Raw genomic sequence first — 13845 nt, forward strand, 5'->3', positions numbered from 1 at the left:
CTCGACATCTGAGCTGCTGAAGACGCAGAGGATTAACGTTACTTTCGTTTTTGAAAGGAAAGTGCTGATCCCTGATTTACATATGCGTCTAGGTTCGTGCAAATCATTCGTGATGCAACTTCACCCACAGCAGAAGTGAGTATGAGGGTTTTTTATTTTAATCTTTGCAAATGGCCTTTCTTAATGTGCTTGTTGGCAAGTTTCGCTGCTGAACGTGGCTAAATGTGGCTAAATTAAACATTACGGCTCATCATCCCATGGCAGAGAGGGGCAGGGTGAGCAGAGCTTGTTTGCATTTAAAGGAACATGCAATAGAATGAGTTTATTTTTTGCAGAGCTGATTTTGACAATATAAAAGAGTATTTTTTTTTTACACTACTATTGAGAATTTTTAACCAAAGCATATTATAGACTTTTCATTAAGACCCTAAAGAATCATATGAACTTGTTGAAAATGGGCATCCGATGACCCCTTTAAGAGTGTATTAATGTCAGCCTCTGAAGACTTTCAAAGACTGAACAGCATTTATCTGAAATCTTTTGTTGCATTATAATAATAACATCATAATAATTTACCTTTTTATCACAGGAATAAATCACATTTTAAAATATATTCAAATAGAGAGCAGTTATTTTAAATAGTAAAAATATTTCACAGTATTACTGCTTTTGCTGTATTTTAAATCAAATAAATGCAGGCTTGGTGAGCAAAAGATAATTTTTTTTAAAACATTAAAAATCTTACTGTTCAAAAACTTTTAACTGGTAGTGTAAGACTTCAATAAACCACATTTATGATACATTTATTTGTCATGTTTGAGCTTGTCAGCTCTGGTTTATTATCATTTGAAAAGACTGGCCAATATATTTTTGAAAATTTCACCTTTGTGTTTCAATTTTCCAGCTCACGTAAAGAGGCAAGAGCAACACAGCACAAATAGACAATTAACATTATTACATTCTGAAATAAATCATTTTAATGAGACTGTGAGAAGTCAGGGCCATAATACATTCAGTTAAATTTTTAAATAAAACTTTAAGTAAAATGTCATAAGAATAACAAAAGATGTGGTGCAATTTATTTGTATTTATATAACATTACTTACAATCTCAATGGCATAGTTCAAGTAAATAAAGTCAACAGTATAAAAATCAAGCTGATTTAGATAAATATTTAACATCAAACTCACAAAATATCCATAAATGCTTTTAACTTGTGAAATAAATAAGGTATGTACTCTCATATCATCATTTTCATTTTACATGCTGAGAGATGATCTATTATTTCATGAATGTATTACTGTTTTTTTCATTTAATTTACTGCTGCTTAATTACTGTTTGTATACACACTATCAGTTAAAGGTTTGTCTAAAATGGTCACTTTTCATCTAAAGAAGCTTAAATTAAAATTCTGTATACAAATATACAGTAAACTGAGATCATTTGTGAATTTCTTGAGAAAATGTCTTGAATCTTGGACCAAATATAACGCAGTATCCAGCATACATGGAAACTCCTTTAAAGCTTAAATATGAGACAAGAAATAAAATGTTTTGACTGGTTAACATTTTACATACTTACATTTAAGTTATTTTAAAGTTTTTATGACTTTATTATTTTAAAATAATAAAGACTGAGCAGGTGTGTACAGACTTTTGACTGGTGGTGTATGTATAGATATGTGTTTTCTCAGGATCTGGGGTTGACTGAAAAAACTAAGCCCTAAAGCCTTAAAACAAACTACAATTTGTATACTGTTACTTGTAGAAAGTGCAAAGAATCACAAATCTCGAAGTAGTATTATGTGAAAGTCTCATTGGTTCGACGGGTCCTGCCGTCCAATAGAAAAGGTCCCTGAGTCGTTTGATCTCTTCTCCAGTGCTTTGATTGACATCTGGCTTCCCTCATAGAGTCTGTTGTTTGCAGACTCAGACACAACACCTGACACCTGTCACGAAGAGGACACAATGATAAGACATCGCTCTACTTTATCTCTCCATACATACATTAATAACCTCAACTTTAGCACCTCTTCAAATTTCTTTGCTTTGTACTCGTCCGCCCCTTTATGAAAGTTGAGAAGGATGATGTCACAGAACACAGTAGCCTGCAAAAATATACATCAGTCAGATATGTTTTTTTTTTGCCAGCATTAATGTGTCACAAAGGTCTTACCAGTCCCACTGAAGTGAAAGCTGCCACCAAATTAATCAGAAACGGCACACTGTTAAACTTTCCTGCCTGTGAATAGATAAGCAAAGTTAGATGCGCACAAGACCATATGTGTTACATAAGCTGCTTTATAGCCAGACTACTCACATTGCCAGACACGATTATTTCAAAACGGATTGCTTTAGCTTTATGAAGTGTGCGACGCTCAGGCTCATCCTCGGACTGATAGTTTTTAGCAAACCTGGAAGAGACAAAATGAAGATGCAGGTGCAGAAAAGACAGAATGATGCATGAGTTTGTGTGTTCATGTGCTACCTGAAGTTATATCCTTGGGAGGCAACGCTGTTCTCAAAAGCAGCATCCAAGCGTGTGAAGAAGTATTTGGGATTGCAGTGTGTCACATTATAGTCCAGATTACACTTCCAGTTGATGTTAATTCCAATCTCTCCTCCCTGACACAAAGCACACACATCAAACAACACAAAAACATTGTTTACTTCATATATAAATGTATATTTCCATGATGTTTGTTTTTAAATAAAATAATACACCTCACATTTCTGCTTAAAAACTGGCCACATTCACTTGCACTCAAAGTGCAACCTTGATCTTTTCTTTTCTTTAAGAAAAACCCCTTATATTAAAAACCCCTTATATTAAATATTTTAAATAAATATTTAAAGAAATTTATGTCACACTTGCATATTGAAAGTCATGACGTATTGTCAAGTATGGTGACCCATACTCGAAATTGGTCCTCTGCATTTAACCCATCCAAGTGCACACACACAGCAATGAGAAGTGAACAAACACACACACTGTGAACACACACCGGAGCAGTGGGCAGCCATTGCTCCAACGCCCAGGGAGCAACTGGGGGTTCAGTGCTTTGCTCAAGAGCACTTCAGTCATGGTATTGAAGGTGGAAAGAGTGCTGTTCATTCACAATTCCCACCTTCAATTCCTGCCGGTGAGGGAATCGAACCAGCAACCTTTGGGTTACAAGCCCAACTTTCACACCATTATGCCAGGTGCTAAAATATTGAGTCTTTTTTGTAAGTATGTTGTTGTAATCAATTACATGATTGTTGTTGTTGTTATTATTATTATTATTTAGATGACTGTGCGATTTTAACTGCAGTATGACATTTAAACATAAATTCAAACATTCAAACCCTTTGGTATTTAATGTTGAATCCTGTATCGTATTCATTTAATTGAAATACTGTTGCAATGCTATTAAATTCTGTATACAAAAATGTTGTGAATTATGCAGATGTGAATGTAAAGAAAGTGAATTATGTTCCCAAACCTCCCAAACTGCAATCCTCCTGAACCCACAGGGCTTCACAAACCTCCATTTGAAATGCTCTAGATCTATAAATGCTCTGCTCTGAAAGGTTCCTCCATAACGTGTTTTGAATCTCGATGGCTCTGCAATAACTATACATTCTGGTTACAGAATAGACTGTGGTTGTGTAACACCATGCCAATCAAGGCAAGACATTAACTTTTGCTCTAAAAATCCAGCAGCAGTCATCTGAGAGTTGTAATGGATTGTTTCTCAAAATAATGAAATGTATCTCTTTGATAAATTGCAAATCAAACTAGTGGTCAGACAAGAGGTAAAGCTGAGTGGACCTACTTTGACAGTAATGCTTTCCAAACTTTGATTGATGTGTCTCAGGATGTCTCCCACTTTAAAGACCGGACAGAACGGATGATCCACGGGGTCATAATGACAGTTCTGAATGTAAGACTTGTTTAAACTTGAAGGGAAATTGCCTCTGTGAAGATAAGAGAGAGAAACAGGACATTAGTATAAATCAATGATATTATATATATTTTTTTGTCTATTTGAATTTCCCTTTTTGTAAAAAAAAAAAAAAAAGAGAAATATATTAATTAAAGGGGTCATCAGATGCCTATTTTCCACGAGTTAATATGATGCTTTAGGGTCATAATAAAAAGTTTGTAATATACTTTGATTAAAAATTCTCAATGATAGTGTAAAAAAACACCCATTTTACATGGTAAAAAATGGCTCTGTTCTCAGCAAGCGATATAAGTACATGGCCCTTTAAATGATTTGAACCTCTGCTCACCCCGCCCCTCAGTTCTGTGGGGCGTGTGTTTACATAGCACACAGGGTGTTGCCTAGGCAACAGTTGGGGGTATTATTTGGGGAAATAATAGTCGCAGGAGGCTAAGAAAACACATCTGTGCAACTATATCAGTTTGAACCGGAGTTGGAGCCGGAACAAGATGACAGCCGCAAAGAAGTTCGGCAATTAAGGCTTAAACAAGGCGTTTCTGAATGGTTAGTGAACTTAATGTCACTTTGATTTATCTTTTTATGTACTGGCAGGGTGGCGTACTGAGAGTGATACCAACGCGATGTGTTTACCGAGAAATAGAGATGAACGCGAAGTGTTTACCGAGGTATAGAGACGAACGCGATGTGTTTACTGAGGTATAGCTGATTGAACGAGAACAAATAAGTGATCGTTAACATAACTTACCCCGTCGTTATATTGAAATACATAAATGTGAGTGTTATGGTCTTTTCTCATATGCAGTTGCGGGTTGTAAACACTATTTTGCAGGTATTGCGTTTAAAGTTACCATTCTTAATGCAGTTATAACTGATCCAAAACGATTTAAAATAATTGTACATGACATCTTAATCATTAACAGACACGTTTTAAACCATCTAGCGTTACAAAGCTAAGCTTAATGTAGTTTTACGACAACGTACACAGTTTGTAAATAGACAGTCACCTTAAAGCATTGTTCATTATAAACGTGCAATTAGGAATTATATTGAGACAGATGTACATAGAGAAGACAACATAACCATGTTCTCTGAGAGTGTAAGTTACACTTTATCCGCATTCATCGTGAAACACGCTAACTTTAGCACATTATTAGAAAAGGCGATTAGCAAAGATTCATAAAAAAAGAAATTACACTCACCTCTTCTGGTGAAGATGAGACAGGAATACAAATAGTTCATATAGATCCATTTTTCAGCTGCAGCTTCTCATACAATGGTGAGAAATGATTCGCGTAAACATGAACCTATTTAGGTAGATCGGCGGCACATTCCCTTCAAAAATCAAATTCAGCCACTGTGTCTTCAGCGGCTCAGATGTTGGTAGTAAATGACAACTGCTGTGTTTGCTGTTACACCCAACAACTGTACTCCACACTTGCTTAGGCAACAAAACAATGGCTGTCAATCCAGCGTCAAAACAATGGCTGACAGTTTACTTCTCACTCGAGGCGGGTCTATGCTAAGACACTACTGTCTATCATCTGAAGTGGGAGCAGCCTCTGAGAATGGATCGATATGAGAAGGGGCAAATTATTTTACTAAATTAAAAGAAAACTACTGGGTGGATTTTTGTCATTCTAGGGTGGTTGTGTACACACACTCCCAACACCCATTTCAGTTCAAACAGCTTGTAAAAGTGCATGTGGCACCGGATGACCCCTTTAAATTAAGGGCTGTCAACTAATGAAAAAAATTCTGAATGGCTTCTCAAAACTTTTTGTTAGCTGTAGATGAAACTCACCTAGTGACATTAAACAGAGGAAAGCGGATGCTGTTTTTGATGAAGATAGTGAAGTTCTCCACCTCTTTCATTGGATTACTAAGAGTGAGCAGATTAATTAATGCATCTGGCATTAGAACGTGTTTACCCAATTGATTTTGGATTACAATATAACTCCCACTGTGTACAATATCTCAATTACAAGTCCAAAAAGTTGCACTTTCATGCATGTGTTTCTTACTTTTTAACATTGTCATCCTCTGCAGGGCACCAGCCTTCAATTTCACACCATCCCATCGTGCCATTATTGTTGTTCAAACATGTGCCTGTTATAATACCTGTGAATAAGGAGAGATGCATCTGAAGCAGTCTAGAAAGTATTATCATGCTTCACTGCTATATAATTATGCATTAAATGAGTATGATAGTGATGTCAGCCTCTGAAGACTTTAAAAGACTGAGTTCAGACAATGAACTAGGACTTCCTTGATTCAATTTGAATAAGTTACTCGATTTAAAAAAAAAAAAATCCTTGATTGCATTTTACCTGTGCCGAGCAACTGGCAAAATATTGGTGCTTTCTACGGACAAGAATCCATGAAATGCATTATTAGTTAGTTTTCCAAGGCTACATGATATATCCATTTAAAAATCATAATAAAGCATAATGCTGTTGTGAATTTACAAACCAACATAGGCTCATTGGAAATACTGAAAAAATGTACCTATGTGTACAAATCACTGTAGTTACTTATAGAATATTATATTATGGCTTCAAAACAATTTTAACATCCTGCACGATTTGAAAACTGATACTTTTGAACATTGTCGTCACATACAGTATACAGCTTCATATGCGTGAGTTGCACTTGAGTAATGAAGAGCTTTGGAACAAGCTTCATGATACTACGGTTTGACAAAACAGCTCAAATCCAGATAAGGAAGTTAAAATAGCACGGCTGCGTCAACAAATGTGTTTTTATATCACTTTTGTATTTGTTAACACTATAGATTAGCTTTAGGGTTGGGTTTGGTGTAGGGGATATTTCCAACACGATAAAGCAACCTTTAGCAACACTACCTGAATATTTTATAATATTCAGTAAAGTACATAATTATGGTGTTTCAATGTATGTAAAGGCACATATTTCCAATGAGCCTGGGTTGTCACTATACCATTAATTCAATTAAATAAATCTATATGACGCAGGTTTAACATATGCACCTAATTATTTACATGTGTGTAGGTTACTATGGAAGGCCAAATGGTTCAAAAACATCTTAATGTTTAAGCCTAATGGTTCAGAGTCGGACTTGTAACCCAAAGGTTGCAGGTTCGAGTCTCAGGTCCGGCAGGGATTGTAGGTGGGGGGAGTGAATAACCAGCACTCTCTTCACCCTCAATACCACGACTGAGGTGAGTCCCTTGAGCAAGGCACGGTACCCCCAACTGCTCCCTGGGCGCCGCAGCAATGGCTGCCCACTGCTCCGGATGTGTGTTCACGGTGTGTGTGTGTTCACTACTGTGTGTGTGCACTTTGATGGGTTAAATGCAAAGCACAAATTCCTAGTATGGGTCACCATACTTGGCCTCACTTCGCCTCCTCCTTACCTCCTCCATATTTAACGCATATTTCACGTGTTAAATATGTGTTGTTTGCATGTTTTTAACAATATGTATTTAACACTTTAGATATGCATATTTTGTGTGTTGTTGACATTAAAATTCATGTGTTTTTGAACCATTTGGCCTTCCATAGGTTCATTCGTGATCTCAGAGCGGCTCCGTTTACAGACTGTTATGTCATGTGCAGAGCGTTTCAAACTCCATCTCTGCATATTGCTGTGAGTTTGGGTTTATTATAACGTTCATCTGGGACAAATTGTCCACCATTTCATCAGATTTGTAAGGCAAATCATTTATAAACATACCCAAATACAGGAGAATACATTAAAGGTGCCACAGAATGGAAAACTGTATTTACCTTGGTATAGTTTAATAATAACAGTTCTGTACATGGACATGACATACCGTGAGTCTCAAACCCCTTTGTTTCCTCCTTCTTATATAAATCTGGGGCCTCATGTATCAACGCTGCGTACGCACAAAAACTTTGCGTACGCCAGATTTCACGCTCACGTTTGGATTTACTAACGATGAAATTAACGTGAGAATGTGCGTTGATCCACGCCAACTCCATGTCTGGCGTACGTGTATTTTTTGTGCGTGTGTTTGTTTTATTTCCCTTGGCGACTCCTAGAGGCAATTATTTTAAATTGCACACTACAAAGTATCGCACCAACACATGTGAAAAACATTGCTATTAATTTATAATTGATAAAATGGGTTAATTGAGACAATATTTTTCTACCAATTATGTGATTTAGAACATATAAAAGCATTTGCAAATGTATACAACCCTTGGTCTATGGCAATGTTGTCCTTATACATCAATGGCCGAATCCGAAGGGAACGTTTAGGGATCACAGTGATTTTCTGGCCCACGATGATGACTGGCTTATAAGCCGTTTCAGATTTCCAAGAGCTATCCTCTTGGAGCTCTTTCCTGAGTTGGGTCCAAATTTGGAGACAGCGAGGAGCCACGCATTACCCGTTCCCTTAAAGGTGCTGAAAGGTTGGTTTCCTGGCAAATTGTTCTTTCCAAAGGGAACTGGCAGATCGCTCGGGGTTAAGCCAGTCATCTTTGAGCCGTGCAATGCCAGCTGTATGGGACGGGATCATCCGCATGTCTAGCAGGTATATAAGATTTCCATACCATGCAGTTGACCAGCCAAACAAAGCGCAATTTGCAGCGATCACCGGTTTTCCTAATGTAAGCGCAAGCGATCGACTGCACGGACATTGCTATAAAGGCGCCATCTGAAGAACAATTTGGATACGTGAATCGGAAACAGCTAAGTTTTACTTTATTTTATTTTATTGAGTGTAATTATTTAACTGCATATCAGGAGACCGCGGTTACCCATTAAAGACGTGGCTGTTAACCCCCCTCAACAACCCACAAACTGACCAAGAGCGCAGATACAATGATGCCCATTCTCGCACTTGTAGAGCGGGCGATTGGGCAGCTGAAATGCCGGTGGCACCAGAGCCGTGCACAGACCTTTTGAGGGGCATGTGCTGAAACTGAAAAAAGGGCACCCCCCCCCCCAACCCCAACCCCTCCACCACCCAAAAAATAACACACAATAATATTCTTATTTTATATTTAATTAGTATTAATAACTTTTATACAGATAATATACATATAGAGGGTATGTAAATATCTTATGTGTATGTATATATATATATATATATATATATATATATATATATATATCTTATGTAAACTAATTCAAACAACACTGTGATCCACTGGGATGTCCCTCTCAATGGCTATATAGGCTATATAATATGATGAAATGTTAATAAATTACATCATGTGATTTACAAGCATCAGCAAATTCAGCAGATAACCATAAAATCAAAATAGAAATTTCTTATAAAATATTTTACCTAGCTGACAAGGATCACTCGGTTGCTTTGTGTCAAACTAAATCACATTATGTCAACATCACACCGTGTGGTGAGGCATTATATGAACCTTTATAGACATAGGCCTACTATTGTTTATTTCATAAAGACAACGTTGCACTTATTCAAACAAGATATTTTACTGTTACAAGACAACAATGTTCATCTGCTTGTGCTCTATGACTCTGACTGATGCGCTGAAACGTAGGCTAAGTCGCCGCTGTTCTCCACCTGCACCTTTACATCGGACCATTTCTTTTTTAATTCGTTTACAGTGCGATGTTCAAACCCCACTGCGTTAACCGCGTCAGCTAAACTCTCCCACTCTATTTTTTTTTTTTTTTTTTTTTTTTTTTAACAAACTTGCAAATAACATTTTTTCTCCGGTCTACCGGTGAGGAGCACCTTCAAATCACATTCTGTTAAGTTTCTCTTGCTTGCTTTTTCGTTTGATTTTGCCAAAGTGGAGTCATTACCATATTAATACGGGGGAGGAGGCAGGGAGGGGTTTTGCGCTCGTGCATGTGCGCTCAATTTCACGTTAATTCAGATGTACAAAGAGATATGCGTGGAATTCCGCGTACGTAGTGTTTCATACATCTGATTTTTTTACTGCGTACGCACATTTACAGCTTTGTCCGTACGCTATGTTTTAGTATGAATTCAACGCAAGTCTTTGTACATGAGGCCCCTGGTGTATGCAAAAGACCACTGAAAAATAGGCTAATCCTAACATAACAGTGACTATTACGTACGAGTCACGATCATTAATAGTTGCGCCCCAAACATTTCCATAGGCCAATCATCAAAAGTTCTGCAGCTAGACTATTGTGAAAAAAAAAACAAAAAAACCAAAAACAAAGCAAGGACAATAGCGAAAATGGCGGATCACAGGAATAAATGTTATGTTCCAGGTTGTGCAGGTTAAGTGCAGGGATGATTGGTGTCTGTAACTTACTCAGAAAGGCAAGGAAAGCAAATAAGGCATTCTAATAAAATAAGGCGCGCCACTAAAGGGACATGGTTAGCTTACTGCTAGCGGTAGCCTGTTACATTGCAGTACATAAGATATCACTTACCACATAAAGAGAGAGGTGACTGCACGGGCGATGTCGAATGATTTACACATCCTGAGCATCACTAACAAGCATCTAAATGTATGTGGTAAGTACTGCCGCTGTAGTATAACCTTACACAGAGCACATGCGATCACAAAAGTGAAAGTAAAATGATTGTGCATTCAAAACGGCAGGTTCAATGAACCGCATATTAATAGCGGCTCGAGCTCAGTAATTAAATATATACAGTATTTTCCTCCATGTGCAAGCTACTGAGCCACTCTGTGAGACAGCCAATCAGAGCAGAGCTCATCATTATTATTCATGAACCTTCCAAATAAGGTAATAACAGACTATTTCATTCTAGAGACAAATCCTAGGGTTGTAAATGGACCTGTAAAACCGTTTCTGGAGAATTTTTGAATTGGAGAATTCTCTACATAGAAGGTATATGGCTTTCCTATGTAGATATCAGAGAGCAATTTAAAATATTGTATCAATGCATTCTATGGCACCTTTAAAATCTTTCTCAATATGCTAACTGTTCATCGCAATGTCAAAATAAAAGTTTAAACCCTTGCATTGAGTTTTGACACATTTTGATGTCCACATACAGTGGTTGCAACATTTCTGTCATAAAGAAATGGCCAAATATGAAAGATAAACTGGACATTTTATTTACTGTATTAAATGTGGTTTAGTAAATTATAAACCAGGATTAGATCATGCAGTAAAGTTAAAAAACAATCACCAGGCTGTTGGCGCCCTCTGCAGACATTTGTTATAATGCGTAATGTAGGTTAGCTCTGTTGTTCATAATACATTATATATTTTAACAGTTTTCAATAAAACCAGATGATTCTTTATTTGTTATATTGTTACCTCATTGCCATTATGTATTTTAAGCCATTTAAAGGCTATTGTTCATTTAGGTCTAAGTTTATGAAAAAAATATATATAATTATCTGATTACTCAATTACCATAATGATTGTTAGTGACAGCTGTACAATGAACTCACCATTTCCTAAATTTGAGCCCAGCTTCTCCATGCAGTCATCATCAGTGGTGCATTTGAACTTGTGATCAGTCTGGCAGACAAGAGAAGAGTGGAGAGAGAGCATGTGTTAAAATACAGAAGGCAGCATATTTAAAGTATATAAAGTCAACTGAGGTTTGTGTGTCACCTCAGGGCATCGTCCTTGCGTCTGATTGGCTGTAATGACCATGCTGGTGATGATAGAGAATGAAGAACCACCCTATAAAAAGTGCAGTTCAAAACTTTCTTTACTTTTAGAGATAAGATTAGTTTCATATTTCAGTATTAAAATGTACATTTGCTGACCTGTGAGGGAACTACATAGTCTGCTACATCCATCACACGGTTGTTAAATTTGCCCAAGCCCTTTACTTTGGTCATGACCGCAGACTCGATTCCTGTGTCCCGCAACTGATGTCCTTTTTCATGCATAAACACCCAGCTGGTAATACAAACAAACAAATAACAACAAATAAGTGATTGGACATGTTCATTGTTAAAGGGATAGTTCACCCAAAAATGAATATTCCGTCATTAATTACCCACTCTTACCTCATTCCAAACCTGTAAGACCTTCGTTCATCTTCAAAACACAAATTAAAATATTTTTGATGAAATCCGAGAGCTTTCTGACCCTGCTTAGACAGCAACTGACACATCTAAGGGCCAGAAAGGTAGTAAGGACATCAATAAAATAGTCCATAAGACATCAGTGGTTCAACCGGATGATTACAAAGTTACGAGAATACTTTTTGTGTGCAAAGAAAGAAAAAATAATGACTTTATTTCTTCTTTTCCGTATCAGTCTCTGATGTGCGTTCATGAGAGTAACACGATGCATGGGTCAGAAAGCTCTTAATTTGTGTTCTGAAGATGAACAAATGATATTAGAGTTAGTAATTAATGACACAATTTTCAGTTTTGTGTGAATTATCCCTTTAACTTTTCCAATTATTTAATACGTAAAAAATTATCATCTAAATGGATAATATTATATCAATTACTCCCATAGCTGTTTCCCTGAGCAATAGATAGTATAATAAAATGTTTTGTTTAATTTAATTGGAATTTTTTTTTTTTTTTTTTTTAGCAAAAAATAAATAAATTTCCCTCTAATTTACAGAAGACAACCACTAAAATGTCACTCAGTCTAACAATTTTGTCAGGCATATTTACAACAAAAATCAATTTTATGACACATTAAAAGACAAATTACTATCACCCCAAATACTAATTAGTTGTAATTCTACATTTTAAAAAATTGCCACTATCCTAGGTTTTGGCCATTTGTCAGTAAGAACTTTTACTCATTTAAAACAATAACATTTAATATGGTCCCTTATTCTCTTATAGATTTTATATGTACAAGTCAGAATAAGCATGTTGTTTGAATTCTTACATTCTTACTCTGAATGACAATTTAACATTATTTCAACCAAATTTTGACATTTTATTCTCCAAAAACTTATTTGAAACCTTAAAAGTAGACACTTAAAAGTTCTCACATGTAATGTAATGTGCTTTCTAAGGATATAAAATCACTTTTGTAAATTTATTTTGACATCTTTGATTCATGTATATCTATGTAAATCTCATGTATCTATGTATAACTACTGGTGCACTGGTGCATCAACTATATTAATTACCAAGTCTTAAATCTTAATTTTTCTATAATTATTTAAAACATTGAATTTTAGCATCAAAGTTAAACTCTGCTCTTCACTCTCAAGCACCATCAAGTACAAGCATTTCCATATTCTCTATTACTAGTCCTAAATTAAAACTATATTATTTAAAATGATTTAAAAGTAATATTTGCAACAAGGAAATAATAAAAGCTTACCCGATGAAATACAGAATTATTAACAGCTGGACGACACGGTTGATGATTCCAACAGACCAGCTCTTCACCACAACAGATTTGGCTGTTTCATAGGCGAAGAAGTCAGTGATAAAACGCAAGACTCTGTGAGCCATAGTAGCGTGTGTCCTGTAAAACTAACAAGTGTAAGCTAAAGAAACTCTTGAGCTGAGATCCAGTGCAGGATAAACCACTACTGTGCGTCTGCTGAATGAAGGATCTTATTTTACTTGATGTATTGAAAAAAAATGAAGAAGAAAAACCCCTGACCACATTTCCCTCCCCTTTTCGTGTTCATGCCTCTCCTCTCTGTGGCCCCCAGGGGCCTTGGCTGTCCATTTCCATAATAGCCTGCTCATTTGCTCATCTCTTTCCAGCTTTATTTTAAGGAAATGTTTCTCTTTTTTTACAAACCAAACCTTTTATAAATATAAACACACCACTGTCTAATTATAATGGTTGATTTGTGAAAGTGCCTCAGACGTGCAAAAGAGCATGCATATTGTGTTCGATATTGTAACTGTGCATTTGTGTAGGACAGTTCTGGGAGGCAATTATACAGACATGTGCATGTCAATAAATTAGAATGTTGTGAAAAAAAGTTCATTTATTTCAGTAATTCAA

General features: G+C 36.3%; 1 protein-coding gene across 1 annotated transcript; it reads right to left on the reverse strand.

Moving 5' to 3' along the window:
* Positions 1 to 1814: 1814 nt before the first annotated feature.
* On the reverse strand, positions 1815 to 13337 carry p2rx3a (purinergic receptor P2X, ligand-gated ion channel, 3a). Its single transcript, XM_073820143.1, has 12 exons — positions 13204 to 13337; positions 11667 to 11802; positions 11509 to 11580; positions 11343 to 11412; positions 5972 to 6068; positions 5752 to 5829; positions 3819 to 3960; positions 2489 to 2625; positions 2321 to 2414; positions 2177 to 2242; positions 2031 to 2108; positions 1815 to 1949 (listed from the first exon to the last, which is right to left on the reverse strand). The coding sequence occupies exons 1-12, from the start codon at positions 13335 to 13337 to the stop codon at positions 1815 to 1817; spliced, it is 1239 nt and encodes a 412-aa protein (XP_073676244.1).
* Between the last annotated feature and the right edge of the window lie 508 nt (positions 13338 to 13845).

The sequence above is a fragment of the Garra rufa genome, chromosome 16, assembly GCF_049309525.1.
Source record: "Garra rufa chromosome 16, GarRuf1.0, whole genome shotgun sequence".
Lineage (NCBI taxonomy): Eukaryota > Metazoa > Chordata > Actinopteri > Cypriniformes > Cyprinidae > Garra > Garra rufa.